Genomic DNA, 20082 nt, shown 5'->3' with positions numbered 1-20082 from the left:
TTACCTTTTGGCAGCACCCTTAGGGGGAAAACTAGCACTTTTCACACAAAATTGGCACATAATCACCCAGGACAAATGGATACTGAATATTGTTTCTCAGGGATGCAGGTTCCACTTTCACACCTTACCAAGGCCAAAAGTTATGCCAGACCTGCCACACAATCAATGGGCAGAGGCACAGAAACAAATTTCTGCTCTCATGGACATGAGGGCTATTCAAAAAGTACCACAGCAAGAGCAGGGGCAAGGATTTTACTCAAGACTTTTCTTGGTACCCAGAAAGGACAAAGCCTGGAGACCAATACTGGACCTGTCTATTCTAAATACTTTCCTGGACGTTTCAAAATGTTGACACTGCAGCAACTTCTACCCATGCTGGGCAAGAAGGCTTGGCTAGTTACTTTGGACCTCAAAGAGACTTACATGCATGTCCCAATCAGACAATCTTGCAGAAGATCACAAACAACTACGAAAAGAAATCAGGCCGAAGCCGTAAAAACAACGCCAGTTCCTTATTTGAAAATTTAATACAGCTTAGCGCCTCGGCATAATAGCCTTCAATGAACATAAATCACAGAACACACCCACTCATATAAATATCCCAATCAATTAAACAATCATACTAAATTAATCAATTATGTATATAAAAAGTTTTAAAGGTACCATGTACTATATAATACAATATATATAAAAAAACTGCTTAGTACTGCTTTACATACATTTAGAGAATCACAATAAACTTTTCCAATTCAATTCTAAATTTAAACCATTAGGTGACATAGTATTGTATTTTAATATATAGATAGCTTCCTTATACAATAAAATGTTTTTTATTAATCTATCGTCACCTTTTTTAACTAATACTTTTTCAAGAACACAACATTCAAAAACATCTACGCTACCACTATGTACTTCTATAAAATGAGAAGCAATTGGACTTTCTAATATACCTCTTTTTATATCCCTAATATGTTCTTGCATTCTCGTTTTGAATTTTCTTTTTGTTTCTCCTATATAAAAAAGCTTACACGGACATTTAATACAGTAAATAATACCTACAGAATTACACGAAAAAACATTATTTGGTTTATACATGATATCATTAATTTTATCAAAATATGGCCTTACATATTTACATATACTACATTTATTACAAACAAAAGTACCATATGTTTGTATATTATGATAAACTTGACTATTAGGAAAAATATAATAAGCCTTAATTAATTTATCAGATAAATTTTGTCCTCTCTTAAAGGCTATTTTTGGAATATTAGGAAAAAGTTTACAAAGATTTCTATCAGATACCAAAAATTTCCAAAAATATTTAATAATATTCCAAATTTTATTACTAAAAATATTGTATGTAGTAACAAAATAAATATCTTTAATTTCTTGATCAGAATTTCTTAAGCTATCATTTTTTATATTAATACTGTCAATGTTATTAACATATGGTAAAAAATTATCATCTTCTTTATTCTTATTATTTCCTAAATGATAAACTTTATTGTTATTATTATTATATAATAGTTTATCAATGGACATATTCAATAATTCCATACTATAACCTCTTTTTAAAAACATATTAATACAGTCATAAATATTTTTTTCTAGGTCTATTTCATTATTGCATAATCTTGATAATCTAATAATTTCTCCATATGGTAAAGACAACAATGTATGTGGAGGATGACAACTAGTTCCATTAAGGAATTGATTTCCATCAGAAAATTTACGATACACTGTTGTCAGAATCTTTTTACCTACTTCTCCTTGTAATGAAATATCCAAATAATGAATTTTATTCCCAAATTGTAAACCATCAAAATGTAAATTGAATCTATTATTATTTAAATCTGAAAAAAATTCATAAACATGTTCAACACCACCACTACAAAGAAAAACAAGGTCATCTATGTAGCGGTAGTAATAAAGTACATGATTTTTAAAGAATTCATTAGTATACACATATTCCAATTCATATTTACCCATAAATAAATTCGCATACATGGGGGCAAAAGATGCCCCCATAGCTGTTCCTTTAATTTGATGGTAAACAATTTCATTAAAACTAAAAAAATTATTTGATAAACAAAAAGAAGTTAAATCTATAATGAAATGAGTAGCAGGACTATCTCCTAAAAAATAATGTAAAGACTGTAGACCATCTGAATGTTTAATATTTGTGTATAAACTGACTACATCAATACTTATCCAAAACATATTATCTGTCCAAATAACTTCACTAATCTTATTAATAAAATCAAAAGAGTCTCGTATATAAGACTCTAATTTTTGTACATGTGGTAGCAGATGATTATGTATAACAATGCCTATATTCCGACAAAAATAATTACTAGCTGAAACTATAGGGCGGCCAGGCGGATCTATCATATTTTTGTGTAATTTTGGAAGGCAGTAAAAAGTGGCCAAGTTACAGTTATCTACACAAAATTTTCTATCCATATCTTGTTTAGAAAAATATCCTAACCTAACACCTTTATTCAATAAGTGTGTATATTCTTTCATTGCATTAAGATAACTATCAAGGTTACTAACTTCATAGGTTAAAGAATCATTAAGATGTGACATACACATATTAAGATATTGCCTATGATTAAGTAATACTACTTTATTACTTTTGTCAGATTTTTTAATAACTATATCATGTCTATCAACAAGATTTTTCAAAGCATTCCATTCATTTTTTGTCATATTGTATTTCTGATATTTTTTATTTATTGAATTCATGACTTCTTGAATGGAAAAATGTACCATTTCAGAGAATTGAATAATTGTAGAATTATTGTAAGAAGGAATAAACTTACTATGGAAATCAATACCATCTATATTAAGTAAAGAATATCCTTGTGAATATGTACATAATGATAAATCATCCGACAAACAAGAATAATAACTATCTAAACTGGTATCACTGTCATCATTTCCATTATAAAATTCAACTTTATCTGTTGGAAATACTTTATCATGAGAAAAATGACATTTCAAATGAAGTTTTCTAATGAATTTAAAAATATCTTGTTTAAGCAAATAATGTCGAGGTATGACAGTAGGGACAAATTTTAGCCCTAAATTAAGTACAGACATTTCATCATTGGATAAATCACAACCAGAAATATTAACTACATTAAAGATGGTAGAATCTGTGTTACTAAAGTCAGTTCCATCTACTTCTCTTGTATACTTGTTTAAATTGTCCTTCACCCGATGAAGAACCTGTTTCAAAACCTTTCTTTTTATTTCCTCTCTTGGAATTATTGCTTTCATTCGAAAAGTTGCTGATGAGCTGCTGGATCTATAGCAGCTGGAAGAGGAGGAAAATCATTGTAGTCAATTTCTGAATCTGTAGTTTGCCCATAACCTTCAGAAGATGCAAATGAAACTGAAAGTTGTTTTTTATTAGATTTTTTCTGTTTAATTAAAGGGCCAAAAGATTTGCGTTTCCAAAGAAACGCACGACCATTATCATAGTCTTTAATGTCCCTTTTAATTTTTGTTGATTTATATTGAATTTGTTCATTTTCATATTTATTCAGATTTTCTTTTAAACCAACAAAAATGTCATTAACCTTGACTGAACCTATATCTGCCAGTAACCTAGAATGAAAAGAATGCAATTGCGTTTGTAATTTCTGTAACAGTAACTGTTCTCTGTCCACAAGTATCTTTACCCATTCCATTGCGCAGTTGTGAGCCGCAGAAAGCCAGCGGTCTTTAAATATTAGATCATCTTTATCAGCATTGTCAAATGGTGTTGCGGGGCTTTTAAAAGCCCTTAAACCCCGCGGGGAAATGTCAAGTTCTAAATATCTGTTGAGACCCAATAAATTAAAATGACAACGTGTCTCACGAAATAATAACTTTTCGAATTCCTTTATAGTATCTTGTATCTCCTGTGAAAACATTGCAGCATTAGTACGCCCTCCCAGCGAACCAAAAGGATTAATAAATTTCTGTTGTCTTTCATAGATTAAATTTGATATATAATCTGAGGTTACATTACCGTTAGTTCTTAAAGTCTCTCCTAAATTTAATTGTTGACCATTAATAGGAGCTGACATGGATTTGTTACCTTGTAAAACTTCAGAAATAACCGGAAAGCCTGGAACTTCCATGTGTGTTTTCATTCTATTGGTAACCTCAGATACCGGTGTTTTTCCAGGAAACAACACTTGTGTATTCATAGGAACCTTCGGTCTTACTGCCGCATCAGGTACCGTTGTCATCACAGGAGCTGGAATACGGGATCCCACAGAACAACCATTTGTTTCCGAAGCAGATTGAGCGTTTATTACACTCTCATTAGTATCGCTAGTATCCGAAATAAAGCCATCAACTGGAGAATTGAAATTCTCTCTAAAGACTCTCGGAGTGTTCATTAAGGAACTAGTATCCATATTGACAAAACCACAAACAACTACGAAAAGAAATCAGGCCGAAGCCGTAAAAACAACGCCAGTTCCTTATTTGAAAATTTAATACAGCTTAGCGCCTCGGCATAATAGCCTTCAATGAACATAAATCACAGATCACAAATTTTATAAATTGCAGAAGATACCTCAGATTCATAGCTGGCTCAATACATTACCAATTCTCTGCACTGCCCCTTGGCTTATCTACTGCACCCAGGGTCTTCACAAAATGCCTGGCACCAGTAATTGTATTTTGCAGACAAAGAGGAATTCCTACTTGGACGACTGCCTTATTCAAGCAGAGAACAAAGACATTCTACTAAAGCATCTGGTGTTTGTGAAAAGATTACTAATTTGCCTAGGGTACACAGTAAAAGAAAAGAAATCAAAACTAGTGCCCTCTCAAGAGATAATATTCCTGGGTGCAAGCTTAAATACAACTGCCCAAATGGCTTATCTCATGCCAGACAAGCAAAGGCAACTGACTCATTACTTTCAAGTGATGGCAACAAAGACACAGCTACTTGGAAGAAAAATTCTGCAGGCTTTGGGCTTCATGGCATCCTGCATCCTCCTAATTCCATATGCAAGACTGCATATGAGGAAGCTACAATGGTATCTAAAAAGTATTTGGACTAAACATTGCCACAGCCTGGAAACAATAACAACTCTTATTCCATGCCTGCAACAGGAGTTTCGATGGTGGGCACTGGCCTGTCACCACAACAAGGGACAGCCTTTTACTTTACCCACAGCCAGGCAGACAATAACAACAGATGCATCGGATTATGCCTGGGAGGCACACATGACAGGAAAATGTATTCAGAGCATGTGTCCTGCGGACCAAAAGCATCTTCATATCAATCAAAAAGAGATGCTAGCTGTACAGAATGCCCTGACAGCCTTCAAGGATCTACTACATCCAGGATAACTATTGCTAAAGACGGACAATACTACAGTTATGTGGTACATAAACAAGCAAGGGGGCACACACTCCTACCCCCTCTGCATGCAAGCCATGACTTTGTGGAACGCAGCACTGACCTATCAAGTACATCTGCAGGCACAATTCCTGCCAGGAAAGAAAAATACTCTGGTAGACGAACTAAGCAGAAACCTCATGGACTCTCACGAGTGGAAACTAGATCCACAGGTCTTCAGCATGATAACAAGGAAATGGGGATGCCCAGACATAGATCTTTTTGCCTCCCCTCACAACTGCCAACTACAGAAATTCCGCACAAGGACTTATCACTCACAAGCATGGAAAGTGGATGCTCTATCATTCAGTTGGAAAACCCTAACAGTTTATGCCTTTCCACCACTGCCTCTCCTCCCCACGGTACTCCTAAAAGTCAGACAAGAGAAGCCAAAGATGATTCTGATTGCCCTAGACTGGCCACGCCAGCACTGGTACCCAATCCTAAAGAGCTTGTCTCAAGGCCCAGCCTGGACTTTACCTCAAATTCCCCATCTTCTGACTCAACAAAACAATCAGATCCTGCACAGTCAACTCAGAACCTTAAATCTGGCTGCATGGCAAATAATATAGCCACTCAGAACACACCTCTCTCTAAAGCTGTTATGGATGTCATTTTGGAAGCCAGGAGGCCCAGCACCAGGAAATTTTATGCAGAAAAATGGAAGAGATTCTGTGCTTGGAACCAGGCACAAGGACTTGAACCACTTGTTCCAAATATTCCTCAGATTTTACAATACCTAACTGAGATGCTGGACAAAGGCCTATCCTTATCAATTAAGATCCATGCATCTGCCATTTCAGCTCATTACAATACGGAACCTCCTATTTTCTCACATCCACTGCTAAGACAGTACCTCAGAGGGGCAAAAAACATAAGACCCCCAAGGAGAGCACTGATACCTACATGGGACCTCAACTTTGTCTTGGAAAATCTCACACTGCCTCCTTTTGAGCCAGCCAATACAGCTGAGATAAAATTCTTATCATGGAAAACTGCTCTGCTCCTAGCAATAACTTCAGCAAGAAGAGTCTCAGAATTATAGGCATTAATGGCAGTGGAATCTTTTATCATTTTTCATCCGGACAGGGTTTCTCTAAGGACAAACCCAACATTTATGCCAAAGGTAGTATCCAGTGTGGCTCTTAACCAAACCATTTATTTGCCAACATTTTATCCAAATCCCCAGAATAAAGGGGAGAGACTTCTACACTCTTTGGACATACACAGGCAGCTACGCTTCTACTTGGACAAAACAAAAGCTTTCAGAAAAACTGAGCAACTGTTTGTAGCATATGCTGCAGGATCACAAGGAAAGGCTATTTCAAAGCAGACTATTTCAAAATGGATAGGACACTGCATTCGTTTCTGCTATGCACAGCATGGCAAATCAGTGCCTAAGAATATTAGGCCACATTCTAACAGGGCAGCAGCCACTTCACCAGCCTTTCTCAGAGGAGTACCAACCAAGGAAATTTTGGAGGCTTCAACTTGGAGTTCAGTTCACACTTTTACCAAGCATTATCACTTACCGCTTTACTCTAAATCCAGAGCAGGCTTTGCCACTGCAGTTCTGCAGGGCCTCATAGCCACTCCTAATCCTATTTAGACCCAGCCGCCCTACCTCAGCTTTGGAATTCAACCCAAGTGTAATGACTGCAACAGTGAAACACGATGAACATAATACAGTTGTGTACCTACCATAAATGTAGATGCTCAAGTGTATTCACTGTTGCAGTCCAGGTTACCCACCCTCCATCCCCCTTTCTTTGCTGGGACTTATCTATACTTCTGTATCCTATACAACCTATGTGGTGTATTTGCTTGTAGATGAAGGTATTGTTTATTTTAGTGTATGTTTTTATAAGCAATATGTATTGCCTACCTTCTTGGGGGAACCTGACATCTGGGGCAAGAAAAACTGAAGAAAATGGCGTCGGCTGCATCTTATATATACCCTGGCGCACTGACGTCAGGGAAGAGGCGACAGCAACTGATGTCGGACCAGGACTTTGGAATTCAGGCCGACTGCGGGTAGCCTGCCAGCAGGATAACCCAAGTGTAATGACTGCAACAGTGAATACACTCGAACATCTACATTTATGGTAGGTACACAACTGTACTTTTGCAGGGACAGCATGTGGAAAGTGGGCACATGCAGAAAGGGGTTTAGAAGAGATATGTCCAGGATGGGTCTCCACGGGCCCTCCTTTCTTGGGACTAGTAAGAGCCTGGAATAGAAGCCTTGACCTTCCTGTCCTGGGGGGCATCCTTTCTATAGTGCTCTGCAGGACCAGATCTTGAATCAGTTGAGGAATGAGATGGATTTGGTTTTTCCGAGGGAGGGGTATACCTTTTGGGGAAGGTATTTCCTGCCAGGTCATAAAATATTCTTTTTCCACAGTTGGTGGAACCCAGTTGTCTGAGGTGATTTGTTGCCACCGGGGATGACCGTGAGAGAGGCGGACAGAAAAGGAAAGGTGGTAAGTGGGGTTCTGACAGTTGCACATTTTTAGGCTTGTCAGGAAAGGGCTGTCTTTGATTAGTTTGAGAGGTTCTAGGTCTGGAAGAGGAAAGTTTCCTGACACCTTTTCTGGATTTGAAGGTAGAAGGAGCAGAGGCCTTCCTGACAAAACTTGATTTGGCAGGGTAGTTTCTATGTGCACTGGTGAGACAAAGAGGTGCCTAAGGGCCTGCAGCTCCTTGCTCTTTTCCTGCAGACTTTTGAACAATTCTGCTGACAGTTTCCCAAAGAGAAACATATAGTCAAGAGGGGCAGCCATAATCTTGTTTTTGAAGTCATCTGGCAGTGGCTGTAGCCTGAGCCAGGAGTACCTACGAAGGACTGATGCTGATGCAGCTGATCTAGCTGATGCTTCTGCAGCATTATAGCTGCATTTAATGGAGTGTTTAGTGACTTGTGCAGCTAAAGAAAGTTTAGATGCAACTTGTGGTTTGGTGGGTGAATCTGGAATGGAGGACAGCTGATTCATGCCCTCTGTATTGTAGTGCTAAATTGTCACTTAGATATCTGTTGTCTTACTGTTCTGCAAATGTACAGATATCAGTATATATTTTTTTGGTTATAATTTGCACTGTGATTCCTCATATCTATCTCTGTTGAAACTGTCTTCCCCACCCCCCTCCCTCATTTTAGTTTCTATAGCTTGTGTGTTAACTCAAGGTTCCCTTAATTTGCTGTTAATAGCAGCCTGCATTTAAAGTGGATTGTTGAGAGACAGCCTTACTAGACTCTCTGCAAATATATAGAGCTGAGTATATTTTTTTGTATTATACTGCTAAATTGTTACTTAAATATCTGTTGTCTTACTGTTCTGCAAATGTACAGATATCAGTATATATTTTTTTGGTTATAATTTGCACTGTGATTCCTCATATCTATCTCTGCTGAAACTGTCTTCCCCACCCACCTCCCTCATTTTAGTTTCTATAGCTTGTGTGTTAACTCAAGGTTCCCTTAATTTGCTGTTAATAGCAGCCTGCATTTAAAGTGGATTGTTGAGAGACAGCCTTACAAGACACTCTGCAAATATATAGAGCTGAGTATATATTTTTTGTATTATTCTGTATTATAGTGCTAAATTGTTACTTAGATATCTGTTGTCTTACTGTTCTGCAAATGTACAGATATCAGTATATATATTTTTGGTTATAATTTGCACTGTGATTCCTCATATCTATCTCTGTTGAAACTGTCTTCCCCAACCCCCCTCCCTGTTCTTGGTTGTAGTTTAAATTTGGTGGCTTTTGCATTGCCCACCCCACTATAGATTTGATCTAGGACACTCCCCCAGTCCCATCTCTTTACCGCATTCTACCCAATAAACCCTTTCTGCACTTGCTTGTAGTCCTTTTTAATTTAATTACATTTTATCAAACTGTGTGTGGACTAATATTGCTACATACTCAAGTGTGCCAGCTTGCACTGCATGTGAATTGTTTTTACTACTGTTTTTGCTACTTTTCTGAAAAAAAAATGTTCTGCTTTTACTGTATTTGTGTTTCTTCCTACTTTATTTTGCTTTTGCGTCATTTTAAAAGTACTCAGTTGTATTTATTACTGCTTGGTGTAACTCATTCTAAGCCTTTTAGTTTAAGCACTTGGGCTTCAGACCAGTTGTTTTACATTAAGAAGGTTTGTGGTCTGCACTGTAGTGGCAGAACAGGTAGCTTACATCCTTCTAAGTTGGGAACTGCTGATTGAGGGCTCAGTGTCTGTTATTCTAAAAGTGTATTAATTCTAGTTTAAGAACTTGGGCTTCAGGACAGTTGTTTTACATTAAAAAGGTTTGTGGTCTGCACTCTTGTGGGAGGAGAGGCTGGACTCTGCCCTTCTGAGCTGGGAATTTCTGGTTAAAGGCTTATAGTGCCTGCATATTTGAACTGCTTCTTACTGAAATTGGTACACCTTGTTTGCTGTAGCATAGACTAGATCCAGGCCTGCTGAATCTAGCTTTGTTTGTATAACTTGAGCACTAATCCAGGTATTCTTTAAAGTATTCAATTGTATTTACTACTGCTTGGTAGTAACTCGATTAAAGTGTAGCTATCATTCTAAGTCTTTTGGATTAAGCACTTGGGCTTCAGACCAGTTGTTTTACATTAGGAAGGTTTGTGGCCTGCACTGTGGTGGCAGGACAGGTAGCTTACATCCTTCTAAGTTGGGAACTGCTGATTGAGGGCTCAGTGTCTGTTATTCTAAAAGCGTATTAGTTCTGGTTTAAGCACTTGGGCTTCAGGCCAGTTATTTTACATTAAGAAGGTTCGTGGTCTGCACTCTTGTGGGAGGAGAGGCTGGACTCTGCCCTTCTGAGCTGGGAATTTCTGGTTAAAGGCTTATAGTGCCTGCATATTTCAAATATTTCTTACTGAAATTGGTACACCTTGTTTGCTGTAGCATAGACTAGATCCAGGCCTGCTGAATCTAGCTTTGTTTCTATGCTTGTTGTTTGTTTGCTTGTTATTTCCCTGAAACGCTAATACCACTTCAAGCGCTTCTGTGGATCCCTAGTGATATCTGCATTGCTTACTGTACTTATTTCCTTGTTTCACTTAAAAGAAAGTTACTGTTTGTCATTTTTGCATTTAAGTAACCTGTAACACATTGCATTTAAGTTACCTGGCACTTGCTCACTAAAGCAATTATATAAGTCAGCACTAAAAAATTAAAAGCACTACACCCTCACAAACTCCCCTTGAGTACCTTGTTCCCCATTGGCCCTTTTTTTCAATTATAAAGGAATTCCCAGTACTATTCTAGCATGTCCAAAGGTCAGTTGTCAATCTCCTCTCCAGTCCAGCTGGTGATTCTGGGAATCTTGAGGCAATGTTACAACTGCCTCATGTACACAGACAACCCTCTCCTCCTCCCAACAAATTCCAACACATGTGAGAGATGCATCCATATAGCCAAACTGGAGGCTAAGCTCTCTCAACTCAGTACTGGCATAACCAGTCAGAAGGAGAAGGAAACCACACTCACTACAATTCCAGTCTCACATAGACCTACCACGACAGCAAACCAAACACATAAACACACCAAAACATACTCAGAGGCTCTAAATAAAAATCTGCCTAAGCAGCAGAGACCTCCAAAGCAGACACCCAAGCAACCACTATCTCAAAACAAAACACATGCAACACATAGCTCACAAAGCCAGTGTGCCGAACAGTCACAGCCCTTAAGGCTAAACAACAGACCTGATACACTTGTAATAGGTGACTCTATCGTCAGACACACTGACTTCCCGCTCACCAGGCTGAACAAGGAGAAGGTCATGGTGAGCTGCCTGTCGGGCGCTAGGATCCGCCACATAACACAAGCACTCAGGTCACTCCAAGGCAAGTACAAATATGACTCAGTCATTGTTCATGCTGGTGTGAATGACCTGAGACGTATCTCCCTGGACTACATGAAAAGAGACATAGAGGAGCTCTCTGAGCATGTGGCCCAGGCCGGTATGACCCTGACCTTGAGTAGCATCTTACCCTCGCCAAGAATGATGCCACAATATGAAGACAAGATGATCAATTTCAACAATTGGCTTAAGTATTGGTGTCATTCAAAGGGGATCCAATGCCTGTCAGCCTGGGATGATATGCTCGACAAGCCACGATGCTTCGCTAGGGACAGCTTGCACCTGTCACCCCAGGGCTTTCGGATATTGGCAAAGGCTCTTGCCACCCCCATAGTGCCTTTTTTAGGCAAGGCTCAAAAGACAAACCCACCTCCATAGGTATCACAAGGGATAAGACACTAAGAGTAATGCTACTCAATGCCAGAAGTCTAAACCTCAAGATGCTTGCACTCGAAACTCTCCTTAGCATGGAGAACATCGATATCTGTGCAGTAACAGAAACCTGGTTCAAAGCTCCCGAGAGCACCCCAGCACTACCAGGTTATACCTCATACCATGCTTTTCGGCCCCAAAACTTGGGCCGAACCACAAAAGGAGGGGGAGTATCAATATTCGTCAAAGATACCCACACCTCCAGGTTGGTGGCACAGCACGAAGCATCAGAGACTATCCATGTGCAACTAACAGTGGGTAAAACTGCCTTCCAGTTTATAGCCTGCTACAGACCACCCACCCAAACCCATGAACCCCACTCGGCCTTCCTGAGAACACTGGAAAATATGAAGGTATCTCCAAACACCATTATATTGGATGACTTCAACTACCCAAACATAGACTGGGAGCATTAGTCTAGCTCCGATACCCTGGCCCAAAGGTTCCTAGAATTTATAAACTCAAATGCTATGGAACAACTTGTTACCACTCCCACAAGAGGGGAAAACATACTGGACCTGATCATCACCAACATGGGGACTCTATGCTCCAGACCAGAAGTGTATCCCTCACTGGTAAGATCAGACCATAAACTAATCTCACTGGATATTCACATCCTGACCCCACCTCATGCCCAGAAAACCACAGTGAAAAACTTCTCTAAAGCAAATTTCACACTCCTCAAAACCGAGGTGGAATCCTTCAAAGCCCCCGGGCCTGTGGAAAATACGGCCCAGACCGCAGAATCCTTTATAAATGCATTCTGTGAACACCTTCAGGAATGCATGGATCATGCAATCCCAAATAAAACCAAGACCCAATCCACCAATGGCAGACATCCTGTCTGGTGGACCCCAGCCATAAACAAACTATACAATAGAAGGAGGAAGCTACTAAATGATAGAGCAAAATCCCAAAAAGGGAAGGCATCTCTGATCAGTATTAGCAAAAAACTACGGGCACTCATAAAATCGACTAAGGCCAGCTTCGAGAGAAAAATTGCACAGGACACTAAGGATAATCACAAGGCTTTCTTTAGTTATGTTAGGAACCTGGGTGGGAATTCCCAGATGTGCTCAGAATTAGTCCAGAATGACAAAAAATACACCGAACCCACAGACATTGACAACATCCTAGCAGACAGGTTCAGTGCAAACTTCTCCCCCCCCCCCACCAAAAGGGCAAATATCTATCCCAGCAGAGTGCTGCCCCCCTGACATCTCAGATGCTCAGGTAAGAGCCGCCCTCTCCAAAGCAAAAAACACAGCATCAATGGGACCAGACGGTGTCCCGGGCTGCGTCCTACATGAACTCCAAGAAGAGCTAAACCCAAACATAAAACTACGGTTCAATCTCAGCCTTACTACAGGATATGTACCCAAAGAGTGGCATACAGCAACAGTGGTCCCTCTCCACAAAGGTGGTGCCTCAACGGATCCTGGAAACTATCGCCCCATAAGCCTGACTAGCTTGGTCTGCAAAGCTACGGAAAGGATCATCATGGACATCATAAATAAAGATATTGGGGACCTACAGACACTGGATCCTACCCAGTTCGGCTTTGTTAAGGGCAGATCCTGCCTCTTAAACCTGGTTGATTTCTTTGAAACAGTCACCAAGGCCATTGATGAGGGGAAGGTGGTCCACACAGCCTACCTGGACCTCGCAAAAGCCTTCGATACAATACCCCACTCGGGCATTATAGATAAGCTCACCAGCTTAAATATAAACCCTATGTCACTAGATGGGTTGCAAACTGGCTCAAGGACAGAACCCACATGGTTTGAATTGCTGGAGCCATGTCAGACTCCAAACCAGTTACAAGTGGCGACCCACAAGGCTCAGTCCTGGGACCTCTCTTGTTCGGTATATATTTCTCGGAGGTACAGGCCAACACGGAAGGACTGTGGCTGACCAAGTTTGCAGATGACTGCAAACTGGGCGCCATAATCGACTCTCCAGCCGACACAAGCATCCTCCAAAAGGGCCTCATAGAAACAGACAACTGGTGCCAGAGCCATGGCCTCAAGCTAAACTCCAAAAAGTGTATAGTCATCCCCTTTGACAAAAACAAAGTGCCCACGAATTACCACATAGGTGGTAATCCATTAAGTACAGAAGAAGTAATTAGGGACCTGGGGACCCATGTTGATAGCAGTCTCTCATTTGACAACCACGTGGCCAAAGTGGTTAGAAAAACATTTTATATAGCCCAACTAATCATGAAGGGATTCACATCTAGATCAGGGGAGGTCATGTCTCTTTACTCATCCCTCATTAGGCCCATAAATTGAGTACAATGCCCCTTTTGGGATGTACCTTACCAGACACCTGCAGCAACTGGAAAGACCCCAAAAGTACCTCACCAAGAGGATCAAAGGGCTCAAATAGATGCCATATGCTGCCCGGTTAAAGAAACTCCAGCTCTACTCAGTGGCATACCGCCTGTTCAGGGGTGATCTGTGCCTGACGTATAAAGCCATGTCCAACCCGAATTAATGGACATGCTGCACCTCAGAAAATCCAAATCCCATCGAGCTACGCGCTCCAGAGACTTGAACCTCAGCACTGAAATAAATAGGACATGCTTGAGGGACAGATTCATAACCCAGAGGCTCCCTTCACTCTGGAATAAAATCCCAGTCCAGGTTAGGCAGAGTCCCTCATTGACTCTCTTCAAGAGGAATCTTGATGAGTGGATGGGAGATCATAGGTTTAACCCGGGTATCACTTCTGTGTCACTGTTAGACAGAGGCACAGTATACTAACCTTGAAAAAGGGCATAGCAAAATTAATTTAAAATGGGTGGCGAAAGCCAAACACATCCTGGCTAGGCTTATAAATGCCCTAGGGCAGATAGCCTAGTATGAACCTATGAACCTATGAAATTAGGTCTAAAGCGTATTTTACCATACGAGTTTGGTAATTAATGGCTGTGAAGGCCAGGGTTGAAGAAGTATAAATTTTCTTTCCTAACCTGTCCATCGCTTTGCTAACTTTATCTGATGGCAGTAGGGAAGAAGAGGGTAGCTGCCTGGATTGTTTGTCTGCAGAGATAGCAATAACAGCTAGGTCTGCCATGGGAGGTTTAATAAGGAATTTGAAGTCATCAGGGACTTATAGAACCTGTCTGGTCTCTTAGCGGCAGGTGGCTGAGACTCTGAAGTCTTGGAAGCTGATGCAAAAGCGTGCAAATAGGCTGGGATTACTAGATATATAGCAGAATGGGAGGGTGATTCCATCTGCAGAAGCTCATAATACCTCTTTTGTACTTCTGTCATTTGTGTGGAATCCAATTTAAAGTATTCCCTCGTTTTGGAGGTGGTTTTCCCAAAGGTGATGTCCTCAGGTGGGGAATCACCTTCCAAGGAATCCTCGTCTGGAGAGCAGAATTCCAGGGGAGAAGGCAGCTATAAGGTATAGGAGAGGGAATCATCAGAAGATATGGAAGAATCATCTTCCTCATGGGTCTGTGGATGTGACAGTGGGCCAGCAGAAGCAGGCCTGGGGCTAAAGGTTGGGAGAGCAGCAGGAGTCTGTGATGAAGTAGGTCTTAGGGCCAAGAAGGCCTGAAAGAGAAATTAGGAAAATGCCTACCAATCAGGCAAATCCTCTGATGTAGGAAATAGATGCTTAGACTTCTGTTTCCTTTTGAAAAAAGGAGTCTTAGGTCCTGACTGAGTAGGTGAAGGCCTAGTGTCTGACATTAGCCTAGAACTAGAAGCATCTTCCTCGGTAACGAATAACACTAGCCGTCTGGCGAACTTGGCCCCCCCCCCAACATCGGAGGCCGATTTCTCTGGTACCTCCATGGACATGCAAGCTGGAGAAAGAAGGACGGCATGTGAAGTGGTACCTGCCGAAGTCGCCAAGACGATTGGATGTACCTGAGCCCCAAGACTGGCAGCTGGAGGGACATCTGTACTTGGAGGTGCAGTCTTGTAGGTGTAGTCATGGGAAAGCCTTAAGCAAAATAAGCAGAGGTCATGCTGTCTTTGTGCAGAATTTGTCAGCCACACTTACATTTTCCCTTTGATATGGACGGAATCAGCTAAGGATAAATTATACAGCAACCTAAGCTAGCAGAGAAAAAGAGAGAGAAAATTCTTCAACGGGGTACTTGTCTTTTCTGGAGTCATGCTCTGCAAGCTGACGTTTGACTGGTGGCAGAGAAATTCTGAGGTCTCTGTGCATGGATGTTGCATTTATGGCCCACGGTTTATGGTCTATGCTTGTGACGTCCCATGCACCATATAGCAACCAGCCTAAGCTTTTGTATATGATCCAGACGTTCAAGTCGCTTCAGGCAGAGGATCTCACATGTTAGAATACTGCAACATGAGAATAAAAGGACATTGCATCACTACTTGCAGCATGTTGTAATGTAACTAAACAATTTTCCTTTTGGGATCCATGTTCTGTACTGAAAGGCTCTTAGTTTCCTGTGTACACAACTACAATATTACCCTTCAGTTCATACTTGCCAGTTCTTAAGTACTCACAGTTATCCCCAGCCTTACTAATCTCCCACTAAAAACTATCCACTAAGTTCTGATTTGTAGTACTGTACTTTTTACAGTGAAAACACTGTAGAACTGTTTTTTCCTCCAGTAAAGAGTGCAACCGCAAGGTAGCTAACTTTTCTGTGTGTTGTATACAAAAATACCAATAAACAAACTTAATGAATTGTAAAAACTTCCCAGGTATAATCTACGGACTTCTGCCCCCTTCGGCACCTCCTGCACGTCGACTCAAAACATGTGTTGGCATCTTTGTATCCCGCATAACCACTCTGCTCATGGACACTCACAAAGCTTTGTTCTTAAGTAACTGAACCACTCAGTTTTTAACCAGTAGTACCTGGTATTTCACACCCCTGCCTAAAGTAAAAATACTGAAAGCAAAAAAGATGTCACTGAACAGGAACTCTTGTGTTTCCCATGCTTCTGTTCGCAAAGTGTTCTTAAATAGCTGAACAAGTCAGTGTTAAGCCAATAGTACCTAGTACATCAAACCCCCCCCCCCAATTAAAAACGCAGAAAGTAAAAAAAGAGGTCAGAAACAGCAAATGCAGTTTCCTCACCTAAGCAAACTTTGCCTAAATTGCTAACCACCAGTGTAGTATTGTTTTGTATTTTATAAACACGAATCTGTACAAGACACTGTTGAAACACATTCCATCAGAATAGTGTCTACACAGCACATTTTTGAAAAATAGTCCCTGAAGGCATTTTGTTGCCAAGGTGCTAAACCTTTTGTTTAAAGTTTTTCCAGTTGTTGCATGTTTTTTTTTTCAATGTGGTTAAATATATTTTAGAAATGTACCCAAAGTTGTGTTAAGTATAGACGAAAATATTTTTTTTTTGAAAGTGAAAGAAAGGGGAAGAAACTACCAACAATGGTACGGAAGACTATGACAATTCATAAAAAAGGGAAAAGTTACTAATGATAGTATCTAGAAATACCTAACAGTAAAAACAAAAAGTATAGTTTTTAATGAAAGAAAGTAAAAAGACATTCGGCTTTTCCCAGTTAGGGGTTGCCACAGCGGAACTCCGGTCCGCTCGTGATTGGCAGTGGATTTTTACAGTGCCGAGTTGCCAGTCTGACGCCCAACCTTCAACTAAGGCACACCCATTCATGCTCGCACCTATCTGCATGTCTTTAATGTCACTCGACCACGGGGGGGACATGCAGACTCCACACAGAAGGTGCTCCAGCCGAGAATTGAACGGGAGAACCTCTTGCTGTGCGGCGACAACGCTAGCCGCTCCACCACCGCGGCGTAGTTTTAATGAAAGAAGGTAAGGGAGAAAAACTAATTAACAAGCCTTCTAAAAGTTATTTGAGAAAAATAAGAAGTTTTAAAGCTACTTATCATCCCAAGCTTGAGGAGACCAAGAAGCAGCAAACAAGATCTGAGGTAATAAGGGTTGGAGCATTCTGGGTAAGGGAGAAGCTCGAGAGTTCAAGGGTGCCAGGTGCTTTTACAATGGCCGAGTCAGATCTCAGGGCTCGAAAATAGGAAACACAGATGGAACATTATGGTAAGTACATAATTTCTTTTTCTGTCTTGAAAAATATTGTTAGTTTCAAAAAAGGCCTGATAGTAAAAGTGAATGTGTCAGGAAGAGTATTTTAAGGGTAATACACATTAATATTAAGTTGTTTGGGGGGAGGGGGGTGTTCCTACATGAGCACATCAGAAGTAAGTATTACAAGCTGCAGTGTCTGTGATAAGTGTTTTTTTATGTAAAGTAGATTTATGACAAAGTTGGTGTCCATTTTAAAAATTGTTTAATGTTATTTTTTTAAGCTTTGTCTTGACTTAATTATTGTTTTATAGAACTGTCTGTCAATTCCTGACATCAAAACAGCACTTAGTGATTGCATTCCAAAAATTGGCAGAAGAGACTGTTTAGTACAGCCCTGCTCTGCATTAACTGGGTAAGTAAAACTGTTGTATAGATGCTGGTGCTGCTTAGCTAAGGCATCACCATCTAATAGGTTCCTTACTAGATGAAAAGCACAGTAGTAAGTTTCTGCACACTGAATTCCTAACTTTGATGTATACTGTAAATCTGCCCAGATGAACTGTGTGCTGCTGCTGTTTCAAAAGAAGAGCCATCACTTTGACAATCATTAAGTTTTGTTTACTCATCCCTTTTATTACTGTGATTGTAGTTTCTGATTGTTCAGCGCACTTACCCATTGTCTGTAGGTTGTGAGCAAACTTGGCACTGTATGGGTTGATCTACAAGTTCAAAAACTGTTTACACTCCATTTTAGTGTATCTTTTTCTTGTTTTGTAACTGGCATAAAGCCAGTTAAAGATAAAAAAGATGACATTTTAAAATAAGTGATTATTTGGCTAGTATGCCACATTACTCTGCAGCTTCCCATTATGGTAAATGTGAAATTTAACCAGGAAGTGAAAGGTCATTCTTTTCATTAGCATGACTTGTCACTTCTACTCAATGAACTTAATTACTGAACATGGATATCCAAAGTTTTCTTTTGTAGGTATGTGTGCTAATTGCTGGCAGGAAAACAGATAGAACTGTACTCAGTGGTAAGAGAAAGAACTACTCACAACAGGGTTTTTTTTTTGTAATTTATATTTACCATGATCAGCATTGGGGGATTGAGGGCTGCTGTTCCAACTGGTAATGTATTACTACGCCTAGGTTTTGATTTTTTGGCAGGAAGCCAAACAGATGCAGTATTAACATTGAACACTTTATTTACACTGCAATACAGCAAAATACACTTGCATTTATTTATTTTATTTAATGATAAAGTCTGTCTGTGGGTGGTGCCCTGTAGTAGGAAACTGAAATGCAATACTGTAACTTATTTCACCACTTTGGCAGTCAGACATGAGAAATGATTGATAGAAGTGGTTATGTGTGGGAGGCAGGCTGGTTGGTGGGGCAATAGTTTTCATAGAGCAACATGGTCATATTTATGTGGTTCCTTCATGGCAAAGGTAGTGTAACCCTTCAGAAGGGTCACATTCCATTGGCACAGTAAGACTGTGTTTCGTGCACAGGCATCTTATTACAAGTCCCTAAATTCTTTATTGTGATCTGCATTGGGGAGGTGGGGGGTACTGCTTGTTATATACATTTAGTAAATCCCGTATTTCACAAGGCTTTTTTGTTTCAGTGTGGCACTGTTTGGTTTCCACCTGGGAACTGTCTGACCTCTGCACAAAGGGCTGGGTAGAGCTTATGTCTACCACATGTGTGTCTACAGTAGCATTACATCAGAAGAAAGAATCATAACAACTGAAAACTAATAAACAACATTGAGCCCTGGTTTATGCCCGGCATTACATCTGAGCTGCCATATGAGTTCTAAGTACTCTAAATAAAGGTCACAGGGTCCACTCCAGGATCATTTTCCACACTGTCAATAGCTATGAATTTAAATGAGTGTGTTGGACAATTCTTGAGATGTTTAAAAAGTGCGTTACGTTCATCCTTTTTACTAACATCGTAACCATGCTGGTAGATTCTATATCGGATCTGCCTAATGGTTTTGCCAGTATAAATACCTGTACAGTACTGGCAGACAGCAGCATATACTACCCCCTTACTGTCATTTTTATTGCTAGTTATTTAAAATTGAAATTTATGATAGCAGTATAGAAATGAAATGTGTATATCAGTTTTTATTGATTGTTTATTTTAGATGTAAGGTTTTGTATGCATTTTTTTACTTTGTTCTGTAGTATATGCATATTTAAGTATGTTTAAAGTAGTTAATTGGGGAGGATCCTTTTAATATTTATTAGCTATGTGCTTTGTTTCAACATTCTGAGGAAGCCCAGACATTGTGCGGATGAAAGCG

The 20082-nt window shown here is 40.0% G+C and overlaps 1 protein-coding gene across 4 annotated transcripts in view; it reads left to right on the top strand.

The window, feature by feature from the left end:
• Positions 1-20082, top strand: part of ARFRP1 (ADP ribosylation factor related protein 1) — a 1146156-nt gene that overhangs the window by 875600 nt on the left and 250474 nt on the right. For 2 of the 4 annotated variants that reach the window (XM_044056955.1, XR_006362813.1), the window contains one exon: positions 18074-18174. The exons of the other annotated variants lie outside the window; for them this stretch is intronic. In XM_044056955.1, the coding sequence (XP_043912890.1) occupies positions 18074-18174 (101 nt within the window). The remainder of the gene's footprint in view (positions 1-18073; positions 18175-20082) is intronic. 4 annotated transcript variants of the gene reach the window in all.

Source organism: Protopterus annectens, chromosome 14.part0 (genome assembly GCF_019279795.1).
Source record: "Protopterus annectens isolate FY-2018-M chromosome 14.part0, PAN1.0, whole genome shotgun sequence".
In the NCBI taxonomy this organism is placed as follows: domain Eukaryota; kingdom Metazoa; phylum Chordata; order Ceratodontiformes; family Protopteridae; genus Protopterus; species Protopterus annectens.
The sequence above is the reverse complement of the archived record's forward strand: the minus strand, read 5'-3'. Positions and strand labels throughout refer to the sequence as shown.